At 33.5% G+C, this 23,080-nt stretch overlaps 2 protein-coding genes across 5 annotated transcripts; both read right to left on the bottom strand.

Annotated features, from left to right (window-relative positions):
• Positions 1-4,090: 4,090 nt before the first annotated feature.
• Positions 4,091-8,101, bottom strand: LOC126723062 (protein NONRESPONDING TO OXYLIPINS 2, mitochondrial-like). 4 transcript variants are annotated; one of them, XR_007654138.1, is made up of 4 exons: positions 7,834-8,100; positions 6,467-6,665; positions 5,268-5,315; positions 4,091-4,333 (listed from the first exon to the last, which is right to left on the bottom strand). XR_007654138.1 is itself a non-coding variant. In XM_050426298.1 (4 exons), the coding sequence occupies exons 1-3, from the start codon at positions 7,986-7,988 to the stop codon at positions 4,895-4,897; spliced, it is 318 nt and encodes a 105-aa protein (XP_050282255.1). In that variant the 5' UTR covers positions 7,989-8,101; the 3' UTR covers positions 4,091-4,333; positions 4,867-4,894. The 4 variants fall into 4 exon arrangements, 3 of the variants coding, with proteins under 3 accessions (XP_050282255.1, XP_050282253.1, XP_050282254.1); XM_050426298.1 differs by lacking the exon at positions 5,268-5,315 and adding an exon at positions 4,867-4,914 and having other exon boundaries at positions 6,523-6,665; positions 7,834-8,101; XM_050426296.1 differs by lacking the exon at positions 5,268-5,315 and having other exon boundaries at positions 6,523-6,665.
• Positions 8,102-10,332: 2,231 nt separating this feature from the next.
• On the bottom strand, positions 10,333-21,204 carry LOC126722214 (T-complex protein 1 subunit alpha-like; the record flags this gene model as incomplete). Its single annotated transcript, XM_050425360.1, has 17 exons — positions 10,333-10,684; positions 10,784-10,874; positions 11,537-11,640; positions 11,725-11,853; positions 13,021-13,125; positions 13,470-13,604; positions 15,408-15,494; positions 16,475-16,571; positions 16,981-17,198; positions 17,419-17,484; positions 17,656-17,751; positions 19,210-19,260; positions 19,396-19,455; positions 19,694-19,780; positions 19,906-19,995; positions 20,833-20,897; positions 21,033-21,204. Coding segments are annotated over 17 exons (1,740 nt in total), but the record flags the coding sequence as incomplete, so codon positions are not given.
• Positions 21,205-23,080: the final 1,876 nt, after the last annotated feature.

Consider the following 23,080-nt stretch of genomic DNA (forward strand, 5'->3'; position numbering starts at 1 on the left):
ACTTGAGCATCAAAGTTTGATGAACGGACACTATTTTGATTTTCTAAACCATCTTTTCATTTCTTGAATATAATTTCAAAACCTTAGACTAAGCCAATGCTCAACATTTAAATTACTTATCTGCGATTACAAACTATTAATGACTCTCGATCAGTGTAATTTCACGCAAGAAAACAGTTTGGAAAAGGTTCTATATACAGCCACCTTAAAAAGAGGTAAACCTAGAGATAAAAAGTAGGTAATTCTTAAATAATTAACTTGAGCATCAAGTATTGATGTATTGCTTCGATTGATAAAATTTATGCTATTTTGATAAAAAGTGGTCAAGACAAGAGTTGTGGGATGTACCTCTAAGCTCCAATTCTAGGTTTTCAATACCTACTATTTCTCAAAAGAAAAAAAAAAAGGTTTTCAAGACCCAAAGAGACGAATTGATGTGATCCATGTTTCTTCTAAGGGAAAATGGTGTTCTCAAAAGAATTTTTAAGGGCAATGATTAGATTAAGGTGTGAATTTACCGTGAGAATGGGTGCAAGTTATTATTTTCTTGTAGATTTGTCCCATAGTCCTAAACAAGAGACTGCCACTTGGAATTATTGACATGTACTTTTGTTACACAGGTAGTAGTAGATTTTTGGTAAGAAATATTTAAGTTTTTTGGTATTGGTGGGAGAGACTTTGAATCACGTGACGTGACAGTAGAAGAAAAATGGTGATCCCGAAGCCACATTACTACACGTGCATGGTCATGTGCTCATTATACGTGATGGGATTATAAAAACTATGATTATTGATTTGCATTACCTTGCGAATCTTTTATTCTTAAACAAATCTCTCTCTCTCTTTTTTTTTTTTTTTTTTTTTTTTTTTTTTTTTTTTTTTTTTTTTTTTTTTGAAATCAGTGCAAGAATAACTGACCAATGCTCGGAAGCTGATGTCTCAAATGAATTGACCTAGGAATTTTTTTCTTTGTTGATAGTTGACGTATTATTGTTTGTTTAAGAATAATTTATTTAATTCTTTTTATTAAAAATGTGTTAAAGTATACTTATATTATAAAAAAAATTGAAAATATGAAAAAAGTAAAGTTTTAAAAAATTATATATAAAAACTAAAAGTTAAAAGTTGAAATCAATGCTAAATAGACTCTTAGAATAATGAATTATTTTCGTTTTGAACTATAGGGGTAGAAAGAATTTATAAAATTTCGAGATGTTACCTTTGATTTCGGATTTTGTGCTATAGGGGTAGAAAGAGTTTTTACCTTTGATTTCGGATTTTGTGCTATAGGGGTACAAAGAATTCATAAAATTTCGAGATTTTACCTTCGATTTTGGATTTTGTGCCCAAGTTGACATTTTTGAAAATGCAAACCATGGGGTTTATTTATACATGAACTCAAATCCGTTAGCAATAGCATCATCCATATTTTACTACGTGTAACAAATGTCTACCTTCTTAAAAGTTTGATCACTTTTTTTTAGAATCAAGTTTGATCGCTTAAATGAATTATATGATGTACTAGAATTAAATTAGTGTATCTTTATATAATTTGAATTTTTCGTATGATAAATGGGATAACTCAATCTAACGTGGATTGAAAATTGCTATACTATTTTGTTAAGGACTTTTTCCAGGAAAATTATTAATGTTCTGTTGAAATGAATAAAATTCCCAGGACCAGCTAATAGTTCTAACATTTTAGAACTGCAAAGGTACCAGGAATAGATTTTGTAAAGCTTTTTTTATTTTTAGCTAAATAAATAAAGATGGAGAGTTAATTTCATATTTTGGGTTCCAGGGAATGTAGAGCCTTTGGAGTGAGGTTAGATGAAATTTAACTAAAAAAGACAACTGGCTAACTTGCAACGGTCAAAAACCTTGTAGTTTAACTGATTGACACTTCGCGTTCAAATGACCCATTCTCTGTTGTTAATATCGGAGCCAGGAAAAAAAAAATAAAAGTCTGAAATACCTACAATATTTAATGGGCCATGTCTGTGGATATGGTCCTTGGGCCCTTCTTGCATTTGATAGCAATGAATTGGAGCAACTTTATCACATAAAAAAGTGAAGAGAGTGACCACATTTTCACATAGATTTTGAACAGAATAGGAGACAGTTCTGTCACAAGATAACACCCTGAATCCAATGTATATCATCTTCCTACGTGGTTGATCACCATTGGTTTGATGTTTTTTTTTTTTTTCCTTTCATATTCCGTTTGATTCGAGGTCCTACTTTCACTTAAAATCACCGAAATGAAAGTAATGTGCCTCTAAATGAATCTGAAACATGAATTTTAAGCAAATCTGTTATTAGTTCATTCTGAATGTATACCTTTTTTTTCAAAACCTTAATAACTCCCTCATAGCCCAATAAACACCAGGTTGGGCCTGCTTATGCAATCTGGGATTAATTTCATAAAAATAATTTTACGAGATATAAAAAAAAGCAACTGATTAGATATTTGATATATCTAATATACATATTGTCAAATTTTGGAACTGTTTTCAAGTAAAATATCTGATATATCTACTTGGTTTTGGCTTGTAAGCTTTGCCTATTATAATTTGATTATTACTTATTTAAAATCTACTGCACATACGTACATATTATATGTGATATCAAGATTTGATCAGTCGAATTATAGAAATTTAAAAATGTTCGTGTTATATGAAAAAAAAAAAAAAAAAAATGGACCCAAGAAATATTATGTTTTTAGTTTCAGGTTTTGATTTCCTTTTTCATCCTCATTGATTGGTTTTGATAGTATACTTTTGTTTTTCGGGTTTTGATTTTCTTTTTCATCCTCGTTGATTGATTTGGATCGTATACTTTTGTTGTGTAGTTTCGGGTTTTGATTTTCTTTTTCATCGTCGTTGATTGGTTTGGATCGAATACTTTTATTGGTATCTGGATCGGGCAAATTGTTTTGAGGCAATTGATCTGGTGTTGCGATGTTGTTTGGTTTTTTTTTTTTTTTTTTAGGGAGTTCTTTCTTATTGCAGGCGTGTTTTTTTTTTTTTTTTTGAGAATCCAGACCCAGGGGTCTGCTGATATTAAAAGAAAAGAAAACTAGAAAGCATCATGAGATTCAAGGAGAGCTATATCCTCAAGAATGGACTCAATCCAAACCTGTAGCTCATTACCAGACTTGGATTTTCTGGCAAGATAGTGGGCAACTAAATTGCCTAATCGTTTTACATGAAAGAAATTACAACAACGAAAATCACTAGCTAGGACAAGAGAGTCATTGATATTATTAATGGGACGAAGTTTAATTTTGTTTCCAATATTCATTTATAGGGTAGTAAAAATATTAAAAATATTATATATAATTTTTTGCCTTCAACTCGGGACCGTCACTTGTTTCTCAAAAAAAAGGGACCATTATTGTCTTATTTAATAACACCACTTGACATAATAAACTATTAAAGTGCCATTAATAGTATTAAAAAAAGAACAAAGTTGGCCTAAATGCAAAAACACTCCTGAGGTTTGGGTCAATTGCAAAGACATCCCTTGGATTTCAATTATTCCTTATAACTTCTCGAGGCTTCTAAATCTACTAAATTGACCCTTGAGACTAACTTTTATCCAGTGATTGACACAAATTAGTTAGTGTTTTCTTAATATGGTCATATGATGGTAGTGTAATTTTTCCATCCATAAGAGCTAACGAAAGTTATTCCTAGGAGTTAATTTGGCAGATAAGAAAACCTCGGGAGTTATAACTTATAAGAAAGAAATAAAACCCTAAGGAGTGTTTTTTTGTAACCGACCCAAACCCCAAGGGGCATTTTGGCAAAAAAAAAAGTATTTACTTTAGTATAAATCTAAAGTAAATTAGATATAATACAAGTAACATTTAATGTGTTTTATACATTTGATTATTGAAAAAACCTGTATTTTCCAAAGTATTTTTGATACATACGATATAATATATGCATTTTAATAACTATATTGGCAAGTTATATTATCACCATGGAAGTGGAACCCAGGAATGTTACCATGGTCCACAAGAACAGCAAGAAAAAATTCTTTCATCAGAAAAGGAAATTATACTAATCCTAGAGAAGAAAAAACAGGAGCAACCGTTTACTCTTATTCAACAAGATGTGTAATAAATAAGATGATCGCCTATACCTTGAGTAAAAAAATATCCAACTCCAAGTTGAGAGCAATCTACACCAATTTTAGTTCTTCACGAGCCTCCAGAAACAATTTCCATAAAGGAGGATACTGGTTAGGAAGAATTACAAAACCTAGGAATGAGTAGCTAAACATTCAAACTGGTGGCTTCCTCACCTGGGGACTGATAGACCAAGCTCTGCAAAGCAAACAGAAAATCAATTCACAACTGCAAAATGATCCAACAAAAAGAAAAATTCTAATCAAATTCCATGCGTTTCGGTTTACTTTACATGGCACTTGAAGATGCATCAGTTGCTATTTTCTTAGTAGTTTAGTGACCTTATCTACTTCTTTTGTTTGCTTGATAATGGTAATGAAGTTATCTATCGCTTTTCATCAAAAAAGAAGAAAAAGAAAACGAAGCAGGTTTGCAAATAAACCTGGAGTGATTACATTTTCTTAAAACCTCCTAACAAATAATTATATTACCATTTGCTATTGAATATAACTACTTTTATTGATGAACAGGCCAGCATGAACATCCAGAATACAGAAAATCAAATTGGAGGAGGAGAAATATAGGCACATAATAGATATTCCATGGTTGAGAAGCATTACTGAATAGTATAAAAAGTTAATATGCATTGGATTAATCATATGCTAAATATCAATGTGTTGTTATAAAGATGGATCAAATGTGCAACCTAAATATGCATACGACAAGCCCACCTTCATGAACAGCATGAAGCAAAACGATTCACGTACCATCAATTCCATCTGGTGAAAGTAACAATTCCGTCACTAAATTACCCATACAACATTTTATGAAGCTAGTTAAGTGTAAGATAATCAGAAATCAAACCATATTCAAGAAATTCAAGAAACCTCCTTGGCATAGTGAGAAATCACCTCCTTGGAGAGAGAGGTTTCAATTGGTCGAAACATTTGCTGGTCTTATGTTCTATAGCATTAATATAATATGGTTCTCCATAGAGAAATGAGAGATAGAAGGGTGTGATTTGTAGCCTATATTAGAGAGAGAGAGAGAGAGAGAGAGAGAGAGAGAGAGAGAGAGAGAGAGAGAGAGTTTAGACTTAGATATGCAACCTAAATATAATAAATGGGCCCACCTTCATGGACAGTATGAAGCAAAACAATTCATGTATCATCAACTCCATCTGAGGAAAGTAACAAATCTGTCACTAAATCATTCAAACTAAATTATACATGACTATCACGTGTACAAGAAAATATAAAAAATAAATATTCATTTTGTAGGGAATTTGTCCTGGCCATGTCACAATTCATGTACCTGTAACATGAACTCCCAAAGAACAGACACACCAAGTATCATTTTCACTAGTGTTTTATTTTTGCAGTTGTCCTAGCGTTAATCCAAAAATGGTACACAACTAAAGTTCCTTACTATTTTTCACCTTCTTTGATGGGGAATGTACATGAATTTAAAGGTGATACTATAGTACTCCAGCACTCAAACTTCAGTTTCTTGAGTACCAGTAAATAGCAGTGATAACCTGTAAGGTTTGCCACCTAAAAATTCCCCCCCCCCCCCCCCCCCCCCCCCAAAACAAAAAAAATAAAAGAGCCCCAAAAAAATCCTATTAATGGTGATAGTTTAAAGATTCTGGTGATGAAACTCTCCACCAAAATCTCTCAAAAGTAATTTGGGATCTCAAATTCTACTCCCTGCGACATTGGGAAATTCTTGGGACCATCTCCAAACATCAGAATAGCCTTCAGGATTCTGTCCATATGATGTATTCAAAATATTAATGATTGCTTGTTATTCTTACCGTAAGTAGCATGAGTCAGATCATGATCTAAAATACTTATAATTATAAACATTATATCTAAAAAATAATACTTTGTGACAAAAGCCATCTTAGCTGACACCAATAAAGGGATTCAAGAATGGACATTCTTAGGGATACAATGAAAATCAGTATGAGGTGGACTCCAATTACTTGGGGGGAAATTTTTTTTGCGAAACTACAACAAAAAAAATGCTAAGGTTTATTCATTCTGATTTACTAGTTACCAAGTGGAACGACAGTCACGACAGGATTAGTTCTATCTGAACATTTGTAGCTATGAATCAACACCCCCACCCCCCCCCCCCCCCCCCCCCAAAAAAAAAAAAAAACAACCAAGAAAAAGAAAAGGGACTAGAATTCAAGGGTCAATTTTCAATGTCAACTTCAATTCTCTTTTCTTTCATACACACTATAGGTCAATCAATAAGTATAGAACACAAGCAAATTCTGAAATTTCCATGGGGATTTAATTAGTAAGAGGAGCAACTACTCACAATCAAGAACAATACAAAAAGAGGCTAGGGTCCAGGAGAGGAGCAGCAGAGGATACCCTGTGAGAGAGCTCGGCTACTTCCGTCCAAGCTCAGGCAGGATGTCATCCTTGCTGCGGCCATGGCGCTGTGTAGAGGCATCAGAGATTGAACGCCACCAAGTTCTGATACCGAATTCCTACCCAAATCATAATACATACAGCTATAAACAATGAGGAGAAAATTCAAACATGTGAATGGAAAATGATTGAACAAAAGCGCAGGCCATTTGGCTTATGAGAAAAAATGTGGGAAAAGAAACAAAACCCATGTTGAAATAAGGAATCTCATCTATATAATATATATATATATATAAACAGAAGCGGCAAATTTTTCGTACTCTTTTTTATGTTGTCACTTAGGCTTTTGAAAGTACAAATTTTATCATCTCATCATTATGTATATAAAGATCATGTTAAACTTGGTTTAACACTTAGTTAATGCCAGTCACACCACTCAATCAATAACTTCTTATTCACTGTTGGATAATTCATTCTTGTTTTTCTTAATGCACACAACAACTACTATATTAATCAAATGTTATTTGCTATTTGTTCTATAAAAACATATTTTGCCATTCAACGTAAAAACTCGTGATTTGTTCATACTTTTAAAATAACCAAAAAGAAAAAAGAAAAAAAAGGCGCTTCAAATTTAAATATCTTATAAATTATTCACCTCTAATTAAACAATCTAACACTAAACAAAATTTTTTTTTTTTCACATGTCAGTTACTTAGAAAGTTAGAATTGACTGTTTTATTATTAAAAAATATATATATAAAAAAAACAATTTAACCAAAAGTAACACTCCATAATTAAAACCTAGGAAGCATGGACACGGGTAAGAGTATGAAACAGTGATACGGGCACTTTCTAAAAAATTATAACATGACATAGTAGGTATGGTACAGGTCCAGCACACCACAAATGAAATGTCCGTGCTTTATAAATTCGAGACTAAGCATATTTTTAGCTAACTCTACTCTACTCCATTCCATCCAAATGGGTCCTAAATTTTTTTTCTTTTTCACACCATCGTTATAATATATATATTTTAATTTTGATTTTTCTTTCATGTCAATTACATAGAATTCACTGTTTTATTATTTAAATAAATAAATAAAAACAATTTAACACCAAATTATTAGAATAATAAAGCAATGTAACACTAAACAAAAGCTTAATTAAGTTACATTTAGTGTTACTAAACAAATTATAATATAATTACATTGATATAAAGCAACCTAATACTAAAAAAAAAACATTACAATCAAATTACGTTGTATCATTTCTATTACATATTGAAAAAAAAAAAAAAAAAAAAGTAACCTGGTAAAAGGAGAGAAACGAGGAGTGGATGGTGTGGTTGAGGAAAAGGAAGAGCGAAACGACGTCGTAGAGGGGCGGAGCCTTGGTTTAACGGTTGATTTGAGGGACGAGAGGAAGGTTCTGCCGATCACACGGTTGCAAGTGGAAGCCATCATCAAGATCAAGGTTTGGTGGAGAAGAGACGCGAAGATAGGGGTTTCACTTTCACCTGTGTGTTGGGTTTTTACTTGTTTTTTTTTTTTTTTTAGGGGTTTATGGAACTTTTAAGCTCACTGGTCACTAAAACCTCACTAGTTCAGTATTATTTCCCAGATCTTGCCACGTCAATAATCAAGTCTAATGATTTTTTTTTTTTTTTTTCTAAGTACATGTTTTTATGATATAAAATAAAAGATAGTTTTATTATTGATAATAATATTTTCAAGGCAAAAATGCAAACTGAGCTATTTAAATTTGACTAAAATTCATTTAAATTATTTAATTTTGCTTTCGTTCAATTAAGTTTTCTAATTAAGGTTTTTCTATCAACTTCTGTTAGTTTTTTTTTTTTTTTAATTTTTATGATTTGAAAAATATTTTTCAATAATTAATTGAAATTTTATAATTTTAAAAAAAATTTGAAGGAAAAAAAATTAAAAACTTAGACATGGTATTAATGGAGAGATTTTAATTGAGTGAACTTGAAAGTTAGAGGATTCAAATAAACGAAAGTAAAGTTAGATGACTGAAATGAATTTTGGTCAACTTTGAAGGAGTAATTTGCATTTTTGCCTATTTTTAATGAACCACCACCTACGGTGAACTTTTATAGGTTTTTGATAAATTAGAGTTATTTTGTAATAGACTTGTTTGTTGTTAATGTTCTCTATCCAATTTATAATAAAAAAATCGAAATATTCGTGAATTTTAATTAACTCAATTAATAAAATCTCTTATAGATTTAAGTACTATATATATATATATATATATATATATATATATATCCAAGTAGGAAAGAAGCAAAGATTAGAAGAGTAAATAGATGGGAAAGTAAGGGAAAATATGAAAGCAAAAAAATTAAGTTCTTATTACAAATGAAGAGAAACATGCCTTTTATAGGTAGAAACAGACACTATTTGAATAGTAGAGAGCAGCAGGAATCACAGATGAATAATTAAGAGTAAATTTGATTTTTTTTTTTACTTTTCATTTTACCATGATAGATCCACGAATGCAAGGAGAATACTGTAAATGAGTATTGTCATGTCTGGTGACAGCAGTAATGACTTTAGCAATTTTGTTGGTCAGTTTTGTCGGTATGTATTGATAGTGGCAATCTTGCAATCATGGGGTTGAAGCAGGAATTAGGCCTCTTCCTCAACTAAATCCGGAGTAACAATTGGGTCATGTCCACCTAACAACATTGTGACCATAAAATGTACTTCTCTAATTAAAAAGAGTACCAAGATTGCTGGGATAAGTTCTAGAGTAAGTTTCTGATTTGCTATTTTAAAAGGGTCAATCTACTCCTACACCTTCTGTTCTTTGTTTCTTGTCCACCAAATCACATTGCAGCAAATTTCTGCAAAGAAGATTAGATTTTGTGCTTCATCTTAAGGTACTTTGAGAACCCTCCAAGGGTTTAAAATTGTCTTAATCCAATCAACAATTGAGGAGTGTTCAGCTCAATGAATTGAAATGGCCATGATGAGTGGTGACATAGACCTTGCGATTTGAGCAATGGGGCAATCTATAAATAGATACTCCACAATTTCTTCCTTCTCTATGCAAAGAAGACAACCACAAATGAAAACTTCATTTATCATGGTTCAAGTAGTAGTAAATATAACCCAAAATAGCTTGCAAATGTCCCTATAATGGCTGACCAAAACTTCTCTTTTTCGTGAAACCTAACTTGCTTCGTGATCATTAGAATGAGAAAGGCAGTTCTGGCTATCATATGATTAAGAAGATTCTCTTCTTCTTTTTTTTACGAGTCTATCATATGTTTTAGAAGATTCTTCTACTTGATTTCAATATGATGTTCTTATTGGAGATTAATATAGGGTGAGCTCTAAGACAAACCAAATCTTGCCAACTCCACCAGACAAAAAAAATCTTCACAACTAAGGGTCTGTTTAGTACGTGTGTTTAAACAATAGTTTTCAGTTTTTTTGAAAATGTGTGTAAAAATACATGTAATGTTGTTTAAAAACTTAAAACATGTGTTTAAATAAATCTACCAAACAGCCTCTAACTTACTAAAAGTACGAACCTAGCAACCTACTAAGTTCACACAGCTGCTTGGCAGTTCAAGCCATCTAGATCCATCCCAACCATTCCCGCCCTATTGTAAGATTAACCAAGCCTCTAAATAAACAACCTAAGCTAATAAAGTTTATTGCCTGGCTCGCAGTTTTGCCTATACATTTGTTACAATCTCATCGTTATACAAGAAGAAACGACGTGCAGAAAAAATATGCAAAATGGTAGAGCAATAAAGAAAGCTTGATCGAGCCATAAACCCAAAAACTGAACACAACCGTTCATTTTCCAGTCTTTGCTTGAATTTTCATTTCTACAACAAAATCTACTTAAAAAAGTACCTGCATTCTGACATTTTACCAAGAAGTTATCCATAAAATTAAGCTACAACAATACAAGACCAAAAAGAATAGAAAGAGAGATTGCCTCAGCCAAAGATTACAAGCATGACAGCAGAAAGTCCACAGTAACAAACTACAAAAACAATCTCCCCTCTCTTTTTTCCAAAAAGAAACCAATCCTAATCCTGGTCGCCCTGACCTTCATCTTTGACAAGCCTGATCATGTCATCAATTCGAAGAATTGTTATTGCTGCTTCAGTCGCAAACTGTCAAATAGAAAATTTCAGTAAACAACTTTAAGAGGCCATTTCAAATCTATATAATAAGTTTGTTACAGCAGCATTTGTATGTTTGACAACATTTACCTGAATTATCTTCACTTTACTCATTGCTGGCTCGATGACTCCGGCTTCTAAGTTGTTCCGAACTGTTCCCTTCATAAGGTCCAGTCCCATGCTGCAATAATTGAAGAACCAAACCAATTAATATGGAATGGCAGATCATGATCATGTGACAAAATTTCCTTCAGACGCCAAAAAATCCACATTATGAACTCTCTCTCTCTCTCTCTCTCTCACACACACACACACACACACACACACACAACACAAACACAAGTTATTATTATACTATTACCTATTACACTGTATATAACACTATATTATTGTTCCCTCAAAACAATAGTTTTGTTTTATTGGTAAGTTACATCTGCAGTGACTTTTGAATACACCACCCTCCACCTTATTCTATCAAAGGAAAGGAAGCATCATTTGAGATAGAGCTCATCGGTGTTCCTCAAATAGTGGTATAATATAATGAAAGAATAGAATTAACTTTGCACATACTGCATACGCATTCCATAACTGTCAAGCTTACCTAGAATGAACTGTAACCCACAGTAGCAGAAATGTAGTAAACACTTGAATGGGAATGAATTTCTTAGTGTGATTAGTTCCAATTTAGGGAAAAGAAGAAAAATAATAAACAGTAACCTACTCAAAACGAATTTTTAGTGTGATTAGTTTCAGGTTACAGAAATTGCAGAGAATGACAGGTAGCAATAAATCGCCCATTGCTTTAATCCAGAATGCCACTCACAGGAGCTTCAAAACAAATACCTGGATAAATGCTTCTTATCAGCCTGGGTTTGTGCTATGGTATGGTAAGCCCGTAGTTTTGCAACTAAATCGGTGGCATCCTTAGCAGCATTGACAGCAAGCACCTGAAACAAACACATGTTATTGTCTCCTCAATAATATCACTGTGGATGGGGGCTTATATCATGCACTCATAAATTATAGCAAACCTTTGGGATAATTAACAGAGATTCGGCAAATTCAGCGATTGCCAACTGTTCACGGGATCCTAAAGTTGTAGCAAGGCACTCCAAATACCCAGACAAGGCAGCCTCAACTGCACCTCCACCTGCAACCACCTGTATTGCAAATATGAAAATGAAGACTATGAAAACCACATAGATAAATGAATTCTAATTTCTCTTTTTTTTTTTTTTTTTTTAAAGAAAACATTGCACACAACTCCCAGACTTTATTGGGGAGAAAAAATTGGGCCGGGGGGGGGGGGGGGGGAGAAAAAATGTCCTATTTGATTCTTGAGAGAAGAAAAAAAAAAAAACAATTAGGAAATAGCCCATTTGAATCCATGAGCAGCTAAATGGCAAGCCCTGCAAGCACGAAATGACTCATGAAGATGAAATAACTGATAACTCTAATTTTGCCAAATAATTTGATAAGACCATCTTCTAAAAGATTCTGCTCAACACCAGAAAGATGATACAATTTCACAATTCTAATAAATTAGTAACTACTCTCTCGTCTATTTTTGGTGGATACCCGAAATTAAGTCATGCCAAAGTGCATTGATTCCACATTAAAGAATAACATGAGAACAAATATGAAGTTCTTTTCCAATCTCAAAAGATTCTGCTAGTATGGAAATGACTCTCTTGTGCATATGCATGCTTTAGCAATTAGCAGGCCAGGCCTAAAAGCTTGTCAGATCACCAGATACCTAATATTTCAAATTTCATGATAAGATTTTGGTGGTGGCTAGTAGATATGTCTTCAATTGTAATTCTTTAGGCTACTTCATGACTTCTTCCATGAAGTAGACTCGTTTCAATAAAATTATCATTACATAAAACAAGGGTTCTTAATATCCTCATAATTAACGTAATGACATATCAAGGAAAAAAAAAAAACTATAATCTAAATCTTTTTTAGTATGCATTCCAAAGCAAAGATTGTGCCACTAAGATACACAAAAAGCTTAACGGCAGATACAATAGAAAGCTCAATGCCCACAAAGCAGATTCTAACATAATTGCCAAACAATTTGGTTAACAGAGTCAGTGATATAATTTCTTTAGTTGCCTGATGTTTGAACAACAAACGCACATAAAAAAAATTAAAAAAAAAAAAAAAAAAAACCATCTTATTTGATTTTCCCATATCATTTTAAGAATTAAACCAATACAACCATAATCTAATATCTTAGCTAATCACAAAGAGCAACATTAAGAAACAACATACTAAAGAGTTCAAAATTATAATCATGTATTAAAGAAAGAGAGAAAGTTTACCGTATTGGATTCAAGGGTCCTTTTAACAATAGAAAGAGAATCATGCAGAGATCTCTCCATCTCATCAAGCATATAGTCATTCGCCCCTCGGAGGATCAAGGAAACCTAGAGAAAGTATGTTGTAAAAAGAAAACATCAATGGCACATCCTCAATGTGTAACTAATATGTAACAATCAATACATTAAATAAATAAATAAACTAGAATTTTATATTAAGCATTCTTTGAATATAGCTCAATGGCACATCCTCACATAGTGTGTAACTTACCAATATAAAATAAATAAATAAAATCATTCTTTGAATATAATTTAGCATAGGGTATCAATAATCAAACTTAACAAAGGTATGGCACCCATTGTCAAGCCCATAGGAATTCCACAAGGATTACAAGCAATTGGGTCCCAAACACAAAACTAAATCCAAATTCAAAATAAAATAAATTACTCACCGCACTGGTAGTTTTAGTCCCCTTTATCAATATCACATCATCATCAGCAATGCGCTCCTCAACAACTTCATCTGCAGATCCTAACAGTGAAGAATCAAATGATTCCTCTCCTTCCATATCAGCAAATGTTGATACCTGCATCATCCATCAATAGTACACAATCATAAAAAGAATAATAATGGTTAACCTGTCCAAAATCCAGTAAAATTATCATAAACATGCAGCGGAGAATCAACAATGTGTGAACTTGAATTGAATAAAGAAAGAGCTAAACATAGATTCCAAAAATGCCCTCCCTCATGACTCTGGAAATTCAGGATCAATGTTCTACATTATCCATTAATTAAGTTGGGAACACATGCCTTCAAACCAATCAAATGCCAAAATGACAAGAAGCGCAATAAGGTCTCATGTCCAAGTCTAACAAGGCATTCTCTAAGACAAAACTGAGCACACAGCCTCAACCAAGCGACCTCACTCAAATCATAGACATCACTGCTTCCAGTCATCATATGGGAATTCTGGAAGACTAGGAAATTGGTATGTGCCGACGCACATATGGTTTAATTTATTAGGCAAGGACTAAATTAATGTCCAAAAGGAATATTAAAAAAATATAAAACAGCCAACAAGAGATATAAACAAATTCAACTATATGCATACCACTACACCTATATGAGAACATGAATAGGATGGTACTCAATTTTATAATAAGTGGCTCAAATTGCATTTTTTAACTTGTTCAATAATGCATGTCCACATCCAAAATTTATAGCATTAATTCTGAACTTTTCCAAAACACCCACAATACACATTAATTTCAAAGCGACAACTTTGTAAAGCTTTGTTGAAAGTTTGAAATGTTTTTAAATTGATTGCTTTTTTATAATATTTAATCATTTCTATAAAGACACTAATTATGGGACTAATGAAGTAAATAACCTTGCAATTGAAATACAACCTAAAAGGCTAAAAGCTGGAAGTAGGTCAAAAACCAAAATTATATTTTAGGAATCATTACCAATATAAATATATAGAATTATGGCAACAATAACCAATTGAATGTAGACATTTTATGATATTGCCATAACATCAGAAGGCACTGAGGCAGATACTTTGCAAAGTAGAGGAGTACTTCCCACATGCTATAATTTGGTTCACTTTTTCCAGTGAACATTATGTTTTTAAGTTCTTAAGTTCTGTTTAATTTCTTGATTTCCAAGCAGTTACCATTTGAAACAAAAAGAACGGCTTACACAAACAAAAATTATAGTGAATCACCAAGTTTCATATATGTAGTTAACATAGCTTTTAGAGTGGATTAGCTTCTGTGGCTAAAAATGTAAACCATGGTCTTCAGTAAAGCTATATCATGCAGCATTTGAGATTTAAAAATATCCCCGTGCTTGTGATGAAGGAAAAAGCTTCTATGCTTGGACACTATGTCAGGGTTAATCAAAGAGCTTATAAGAATCAACAAATCAAACATGAGTAGCCTCTACTAAGACTTCAGAGAATGCTACGGATAGAAGGAAAGTTTATCACATATTGATCAAATTCAACTAGCAATCAGAAGCCTGACTAGATGTACACCCCAAGTGTTGCTTTCAGCATACTTATGATATCAGATAACTCCGTCACATTAATTGGTGGTGTGAAATAATTCTATTTGCAGCTTGTATATTAACAGCAGAGACCCTAATGTGACCAAAAATACACTTTTTATTTATCTATTTATTATAGTTAAAGAACAAGAAGTAAAACTCAAAAGTTTGCTTCTCTCACCACCCAAGAATTATTTAAGCTCTGCAGCTTCAGAAAATATGCATCACAATATTCCAAACAAATTATTGCCCTTTGTACATCCATGATTGAATTAAGTATTAGCCAATGTTGAAAGAAAATTAATAGCATTACAGAAGCAGGCTAGGAATTTACCATGGTTGCACCTGTTGCCTTGGCAACATGGCGCATATCCTCCTTGCGAACACGTCTCACAGCAATGGCCCCAGCCTCAACAAAGTACTGAAACAACAACAAAGAATCCACACAATAAATTTAGATCTGCTTGAGAGCTTGATAGTAGGAACACAATAAACTAGCAGAAAACCACAGAAGAACAATCTAAGAAAACAGCTTGTTAGGTTGAATTCACTGTAATTAAAGTAAACCCATTCAAGACACCATAGACCACACAATCAACAACATACTGTTCAAAAACTAGAAAGCAATTGACTCAAAACTTAAATATCAAAGCATCGCGCTATAAACATTAACCAGGAGAAAAAAAATCCTCCATCTCTAATAGGCCATTAGCTCAATTATCTTTTTCCCAGCCCATCCACTGAAAGTACAGCAACCAGCTTAGATGATTCAATAGATCAATAATACCTCTCTAAAACAAAACACAATAACAGCTCTATGTACTTCCTTAAAAATTTCCTATGCTACATGGAAATACCAAGGTGCGTGATATTCCAGGCACTATAAACTTCATTTTGTCTCAGGGCTTAAAAGAAATAGGAACTTTGACACTTCCAATTCCCTAAAAATTTTGTGTTTCAAAGGTTCTTACATTTCCAAACAGCATTCAACATTTCTACTCAAACCCATAAAACTGTGTTTTCCTCAATTTGGAGGGAAAATATTTCTCAAAACATGGAAATAGGCATGTAATTGGGTAATATGCCGATTTGTCCACTATTAATAGAATTTGGATTGGCTCTGGCTCCTTAAGAAAATATAATTAGAAAAACTAAGTGGTATCCAAAGGTAGAACTTCGACAAATCTTTCCATTCTCCAATTATAATAATCACTAGACCATGACAAAAAAATAAGTGACCATTTGAGTTATGCCAACAAAAAGATGACTATAACCAATGCATGCATCCAACTTCAGGTAAAGTGGTAGCATGGGATAGAATGCTAATAATCATGCCAGCCAATTCAATGCCGGATGGGATAGATGAAAAAGTTGGAGAATCAAATATCTGTAGAGGCTTACCTTGAGTGCCATGTCATCAATCCCTTTTGTTGTTAGAACAACATTGGCTCCAGCTTTCAAAAGTCTCTGAATGCGTTCTTTGGTCATATCAGCTTCTCTGTTAAGATAGATGTAAAATAAGTTCTACATAAGCAAGAAAGTAGACAAATATTGTATAATGATTTTCATCTTAATAACCGTATAGAAGAGGTGATAAAGATTATCACAAGACAAAGCAAAAGCATAAAGTATGAGACTCTTTGGATTGTGCCAAGCATGCATTAAAGAATAGTAAATGAATTTTAACAAGATACAAAATCATATGCATGTATATATGCATAAATGGCTGATTTTGTGCCTTTACCAGACTGCTCTATTATATAGGTAATTGGATACTAAATCAATTACTGCAAAGAAGCAAGCAATTGGAAAGTGAAATGCATGCTTCAGTGGTGCACAAAAATAATAATTAATCAAGTAATGACAATCATTAACCTAAAAGAAAATACTTTTTATTATCTTATCACCTTTCACGAATTTTTTCAAGCTCCCTGGGATCACTGACTAAGACTTGGACACCCATTTGCATCTTTGTCTTCTGAAGATTAAAGTCAAGACAGGCAATCTTTGCAGGGGCAACTCTAATAGGCATTCCTTGGGCAGCACGACCCGTATTTAGAGCATACCCATTCAAAAGATAGCTATCTTTTGCACTTTTTCCATGAGCTTTCAAAATATTAATTCCCTGGAACATCATAAGAACAATTAGGGCATTACAACTTTCATATCCACAAATTTTAGCATATCTCTAAAACCATGAAAAGCAGGTTGAGCCATGTCAAGCTAAAGAATTTACTCGCAAGCAGTTTACAAGAAACACATAAGAGATTTCAATTTCCTATTAAGTATATGTCCACACTACAAAACCTTCCCAAGCAAGATGTGGAGAATGCGCAAACACCTACCTTAATTGGGTATCTGACTTCCCCCCGTGCATTTGTCATTTTAACAGATTGCACAGCTTCCACGACCTAGAAATACAATCACATACAAAAACCAATAAAACACACTAAACACTCATCACAAGCCAACAATACACAGATGGCTTGTTTAAGTATAGAAAGCGTATCAATTTCATTGACATCTAGATTCTTGGAACGAAAAATCCATATTACATTCACATGTACAACAAATCAGCATACCAGATTTGCAAAGAAGTCACTGTCACCAGATATCAACTTTGAGGACATGCTTGTCTTGGCACAGTTAATTAGACAATCTTTTCCAAGCTTTTCAACCTAAAAAAATCAACAAAAAAACCTTATCAGGAATATACTATTAGATATGTTATAGCTTAGACAAAGCATTTTCATCCAGAACACAATGAATGAGGTCCATCTTCTATGTTGAAATGATTAAATTTGTGATAGGGGATGATAGGAAAGTTCTTTTTTGCCATCACTTGTGTGGGGAGATGGCTTTAAATAATTTCTTTCCATATTTGTTTTTGCTAGCTGAGGGGAGGGATGCTTCAGTACCCACATATTTTCCATATTTCAGGAGAAGAAGACAGATTAGGATTTTCACTTTCTGAGAGCCTCCCAATATCGGGAACTAAGGTAAGTGGATTCCTTGTTTGAGTTGTTTTTCTCTAATTATGCTTGAAGAAAAGCAACATTATAATGTGCAGGAGGTTGACTAGAAGCAGAAGATATACAATCTTACTAAGGTGCTTTGAGAGGGTCCTCTATGTTCCCTCGGAAGAGTATTTGCAGAGTGAAAGCATCTCAAAAAGATTCCATTCTTTGTTTGGGGAGAAGCTGCATCATCATAGAATTCAACAATGGACAATCTAGGAATGAGAGAGATGTGATCGTAGACTGGTGCTGTATGTGTCATCTAGTGGAGATTTAGTAAACCATTTATTACGTCATTGTACAGCCAAAAGGAGCTCGAGGCTCTGGTGTTTTCTCTTTTTGGGACATTTCATGATGCCTATACGGGTTATTGAGGTACTTATTTGTTGGAAAGGGACTTTGGTAGTCCTACAAGAGGCAAATTTAGAGTGTGGTTCCTTTAAGCATTATGTAAATTGCATGGAGAGAAGGAAATAATCACACATTTGATGACGTTGATCTCCTTCTAAATTCCCTTGAGCCTATGTTCTTAAGATCTTGTATGATTGGATAAAAGTAATAGAGCAAATTTAGAGTGTGGTTCCTTTAGGCATAATGTAAATTACATGGAGAGAAGGGAATAATCACACTTCTAATGCTGTTGATCTCCTTCTAAATTCCCTTAATCCTATGTTCTTAAGATCTCTGTACGACTGGATGAATGTAATAAAACAATACCCAGTGTTCTTCATTTTTAGATTTAATTGATCTCTTAAATTTGAGATTGTAACATTAGAAGAACTTGCATGCCTACATGCCTGAAATAAAGGCAGGCAAGTAAGCCATAGGAAAGTTGCAACAGATGCGTGAATAGACTAAGCAGAGCACGTGATACTACAACAACATTTTCTGATCTTTAGTGGGAACCACAGTATTGCATACCGAACCCTCTATGCCATTTTGGGCATAAATGATGAAAAATTACAAACTCAAAATAAGGTCTGTAGTGGCAGAGCAAGTGATTGAAACAAACTTTCATTCATGCCTTCAACTCATAATACTGTTTATGAACCTTAATTGTCTGGTTTCATATAAACACAGACATGCAATTATTTAAGGACAAAGACAGAGGAGCCTTACCTTCACAGCCAATTTTTCCTCCACATATTTGCATGCCTCCCTCATAGCAAGCTATTTACATTAAAAACGTAGAGAAATAGAAAGGATAAAACTATAAGGCAACTTAACAAGTAACAAGCCACAAAAGACAGTGGTAAAACTGATTAGGGTTCAAACTTAAAACAGAAGAGAGAGAGAGAGACTCACTCTGTAACCACTGATTATAGATGTAGGGTGAATGTTGTTCCTCACCAAATCATTTGCTCTCTGCAGAATTATGATTAAATAAACCATTAAGTCATCATCCATCAGACCATAAAAGAGTTGCTATCATATGAGATCCCAAAAACAACACTTAATCGTGGATGTAAAGTAGATGTTCACTTTTTCTAACCATGATTATTATTTGCGCTCTGCATAATCATGATTAATTAAGTCGTCTTTCATCAGAACATAAGAAAATTCCTTTCATAAGATCCCAAATTAACAGGCTGGCTACACTTACCTTCAGCAACTCCGCAGCTATAATGACCACTGATGTTGTCCCATCTCCAACTTCTCGGTCTTGAAGTTCTGCCAACTCCACGAGTACCTGTGGACCACCAAAAAATTTAAATAAATCAAAACATGTTATAGAGTGGCAATGCTCGATAACACAGAAAAAACACACATCCAGTAATAAAACAAAGAATGAGTAAGATGAGACTGTTTATCCACCTTGGCAGCAGGGTGCTCAACTTCTAACATCTTCAGTATTGTAGCACCATCATTAGTAATTGTCACATCTCCAATATCATCAACGAGCATCTGAAACCATCAACCAGAAAGCAAATCAAAATTATACCCTTTGGCAGAACTACATAGTCCAAATAACAGCTTAGCGATGAAAAGGGAAAAAAAGGCAAGTTACGAACACCTCTATCAGTTAATATTGAAAACACAGCAATAAAATTGACATTTGGTTAAGTATTTAAACTATATCAAAACCTTTGCAATCAAAAGGGAAAAAACAGTATGTCTCCAATGCCTCTCTATCAATTAATATCCATGATGCAATAACATTAACACGCACTTCAGCATCTTAACTATATTCCTATTATTAAGTTACATAGTCTTTACCAGTTTGGTAACCTTCTGAACTCAAAAAACACACAAGACAAATAAACAAAAAATACCCTTTAATCTTCACTGCCGCCTTATACAAATGTCATTCCAACCCATCGTGCATTCACGAATGAGCAAAGTCACAGCTTAGAGAAGAAGCAATACGCTTAATTTCAAATCGCATGGACAAAACTAAAGCATACTGGTAATTCAATACCTTACAAAAATAATTGCAAACTTTAAAATTCCTTACATTATAATGAATATTAAAAAATAGTATGCACCCGAGCACGCACACACTTACCATAAAGGGTCCGTTTGGTTAGGCGTTTTGGGATATTAAAAGATCGTTTTTTTAAAAACCAAAACTCTGATTTGCAACCACAACTCCTCGTAACTTTTTTACAAGCGCCAATTTTAAACTCAAAAACACAGTTTTCCAATAGACCCAAAATAAAAATGCACCATAAAAATATATAAAAATAAAAACCTAGCAAGAAGAAGCAAAATCACCAGCAACAGTAAAGGAAGTAGTAATACCTTGTCGAGTCCGACAGGACCTAGTGAGGATTTGACAATATTAGCAACTGCTCCACACGCCATCACTATTTCACCATTAACAGACCAAACAAAAACAAATCAAAGTCAAAACAACCTTAGTCAGTTCCCTTACAATACAACGATATATTGAACAAAATCAGGTTTTGTGTGTGTGTGTGAGAGAGAGAGAGAGAGAGTACCGTTTTGGGTGCGAACGTCTTGACCGGACTGGCGATCGCCAAGAATGTCAAGGGTTCCCATTTTCTTGTTAGCTGTGAGAGAGAGAGAGAGAGAGAGAGAGGCAGAGAGTTTACTAGGAGAGTTTCTTGAATGTTCAGAATAAAGAAGAAGAAGAAAATGGAGCGTAAAGTTTTAAGCGAAAGGGTTTTGGGATGCCACGACGTCGTTCTGCTCTGCTTTATGCTTTTTTATTTTTTGGGCAATTGACAATATAACCCCCCGGCACCAGTCAAACCTGGAAGCCTTTAAGGCATGGGGAAGTACCAACTCTGGCGATGGTGCTTTATGCTTGTTTTTCATACGGATCGGTGGTGGTTTTACAACCTCCAATAAAAATGTAACATATCAGCTTATTGCAAATAAAAGACTAAAACTTGCTGCATTCAATTGAGTAAGTTTGATGACGAAGCCATTTTCACAACTTTGTCACAATTTGTCTATGTAACAACTTGTAAGTGGTGGAAATATGGACCCACCCACCATTTACAACTTGTCACATAGGCAAGTTATGATAGTAGATTTACTAGAACTATGTGATTAAATGGTTAAATATATTATATCTCAATAGTTTAAGTTTTTAGGATAATTGGTAATTTAAAATGGTATCAGAACATGAGATTCTAAATTAACCTCAACGTATCTCAAACCAACCTAACAAGAAAAATTACCCATGAAAAATTAACCATCAAGATAACAATATACACACACACAAACAAAACAAAAAATACAAAATACAAAATACGTAATTGACACCCAAAAAAATACCCAAACCCATCAAGAAAAAATCAGGAAAAAAATAATAATAATAAACTTACCACCACACTCACGGCGGTTTCGACTTCTTCTTTGTACTCCAACAGCGTTTCTAGTGGCTTGGAGGTCTAGTGGTTCTATCGTTGAGGAATGGGTGTTGGAATAGTTTTAATTGGTTTCAACTTTCAAGGGTAATAGCCTAATAGGGCATTAAAAAGACTTGATCATGTGTGTTAAGTTGTATTTTTTTAAGCGTGTTAAGTTGTATTTTTTTAAGTTTCAATAAGCTAACAAATCACACAAGGATTGGAGGTGTAAAACAAAAGTTTTACGGCCAATACTTATTGAATTTAATCTCTTTTTCTCTTTTTCTTTTTTCTTTCTTTCGCTAAATTACATATTGAACCCTACAACCTCTTTTTGTTCCATCATTAACTTTAGTTTATTTTTTTGTCATTTTAGTCTTAATTTTTTTGGGTTATATTTTAGCCATTTAATTTTCATATGAATTTAGTCCTTGTCCACTCTTGTTAATTTGAGCACAATCATTAGGCGTGCTAAATTTTTAGCATTTAGCACACCAAACACAAAAAATTACATCCATGAAATATGTCAAGTGTCAAATAAATTTGGCATTAAAGCACTGGAAGTAGATGTGCTAAATGCTAATTTTTTTTAGCATTTAGCACACCAAACACCATACTAGTGCAAACTCAAATGGGGAAAAATGCCTTTTAACACCCCTTGAAATTTAGTGTAGTGGCTATTACACCACCTAAACTTTTAATTCGGCCAATTTACTCCATAAACTTCATACATTTAATACTTCACTCTAATTGCCGTTAATATTCTAATAGCAAACACACATGAGACCCACATGTAGTTTAAATTGGGCATTATAAGGTTAAGGTTTGTAAATTAAAATTTGGGATTTATTGTGAGATCGGTTTGATTAGGGTGTTAGTATGAATGGTTGAAGAGGATATAGATTTAGGGGGGGAGGGTGAGATGCTTTTGCGATGTGGAAGCTGAACCCTCCGGCGAGAATCATGACTATAGCAGGTTGGACTCAATTGGGATGGACTTTGGAAAGGGGATAGAGATGTTGTGAATGGAACGAAACAAAACCTGCAAGGAAAAATGTTGGAAATCTAATATAGTACTCCATGGATTTTTAGAGAATTTGTTGAAGTTCTCTATCTGAGAGGTTGTTCGTAGAAAAAAGAAAACACCTTTATAATCCTCGATTTGTAAC

The sequence above is a fragment of the Quercus robur genome, chromosome 4 (assembly GCF_932294415.1).
Source record: "Quercus robur chromosome 4, dhQueRobu3.1, whole genome shotgun sequence".
Taxonomy (NCBI): domain Eukaryota; kingdom Viridiplantae; phylum Streptophyta; class Magnoliopsida; order Fagales; family Fagaceae; genus Quercus; species Quercus robur.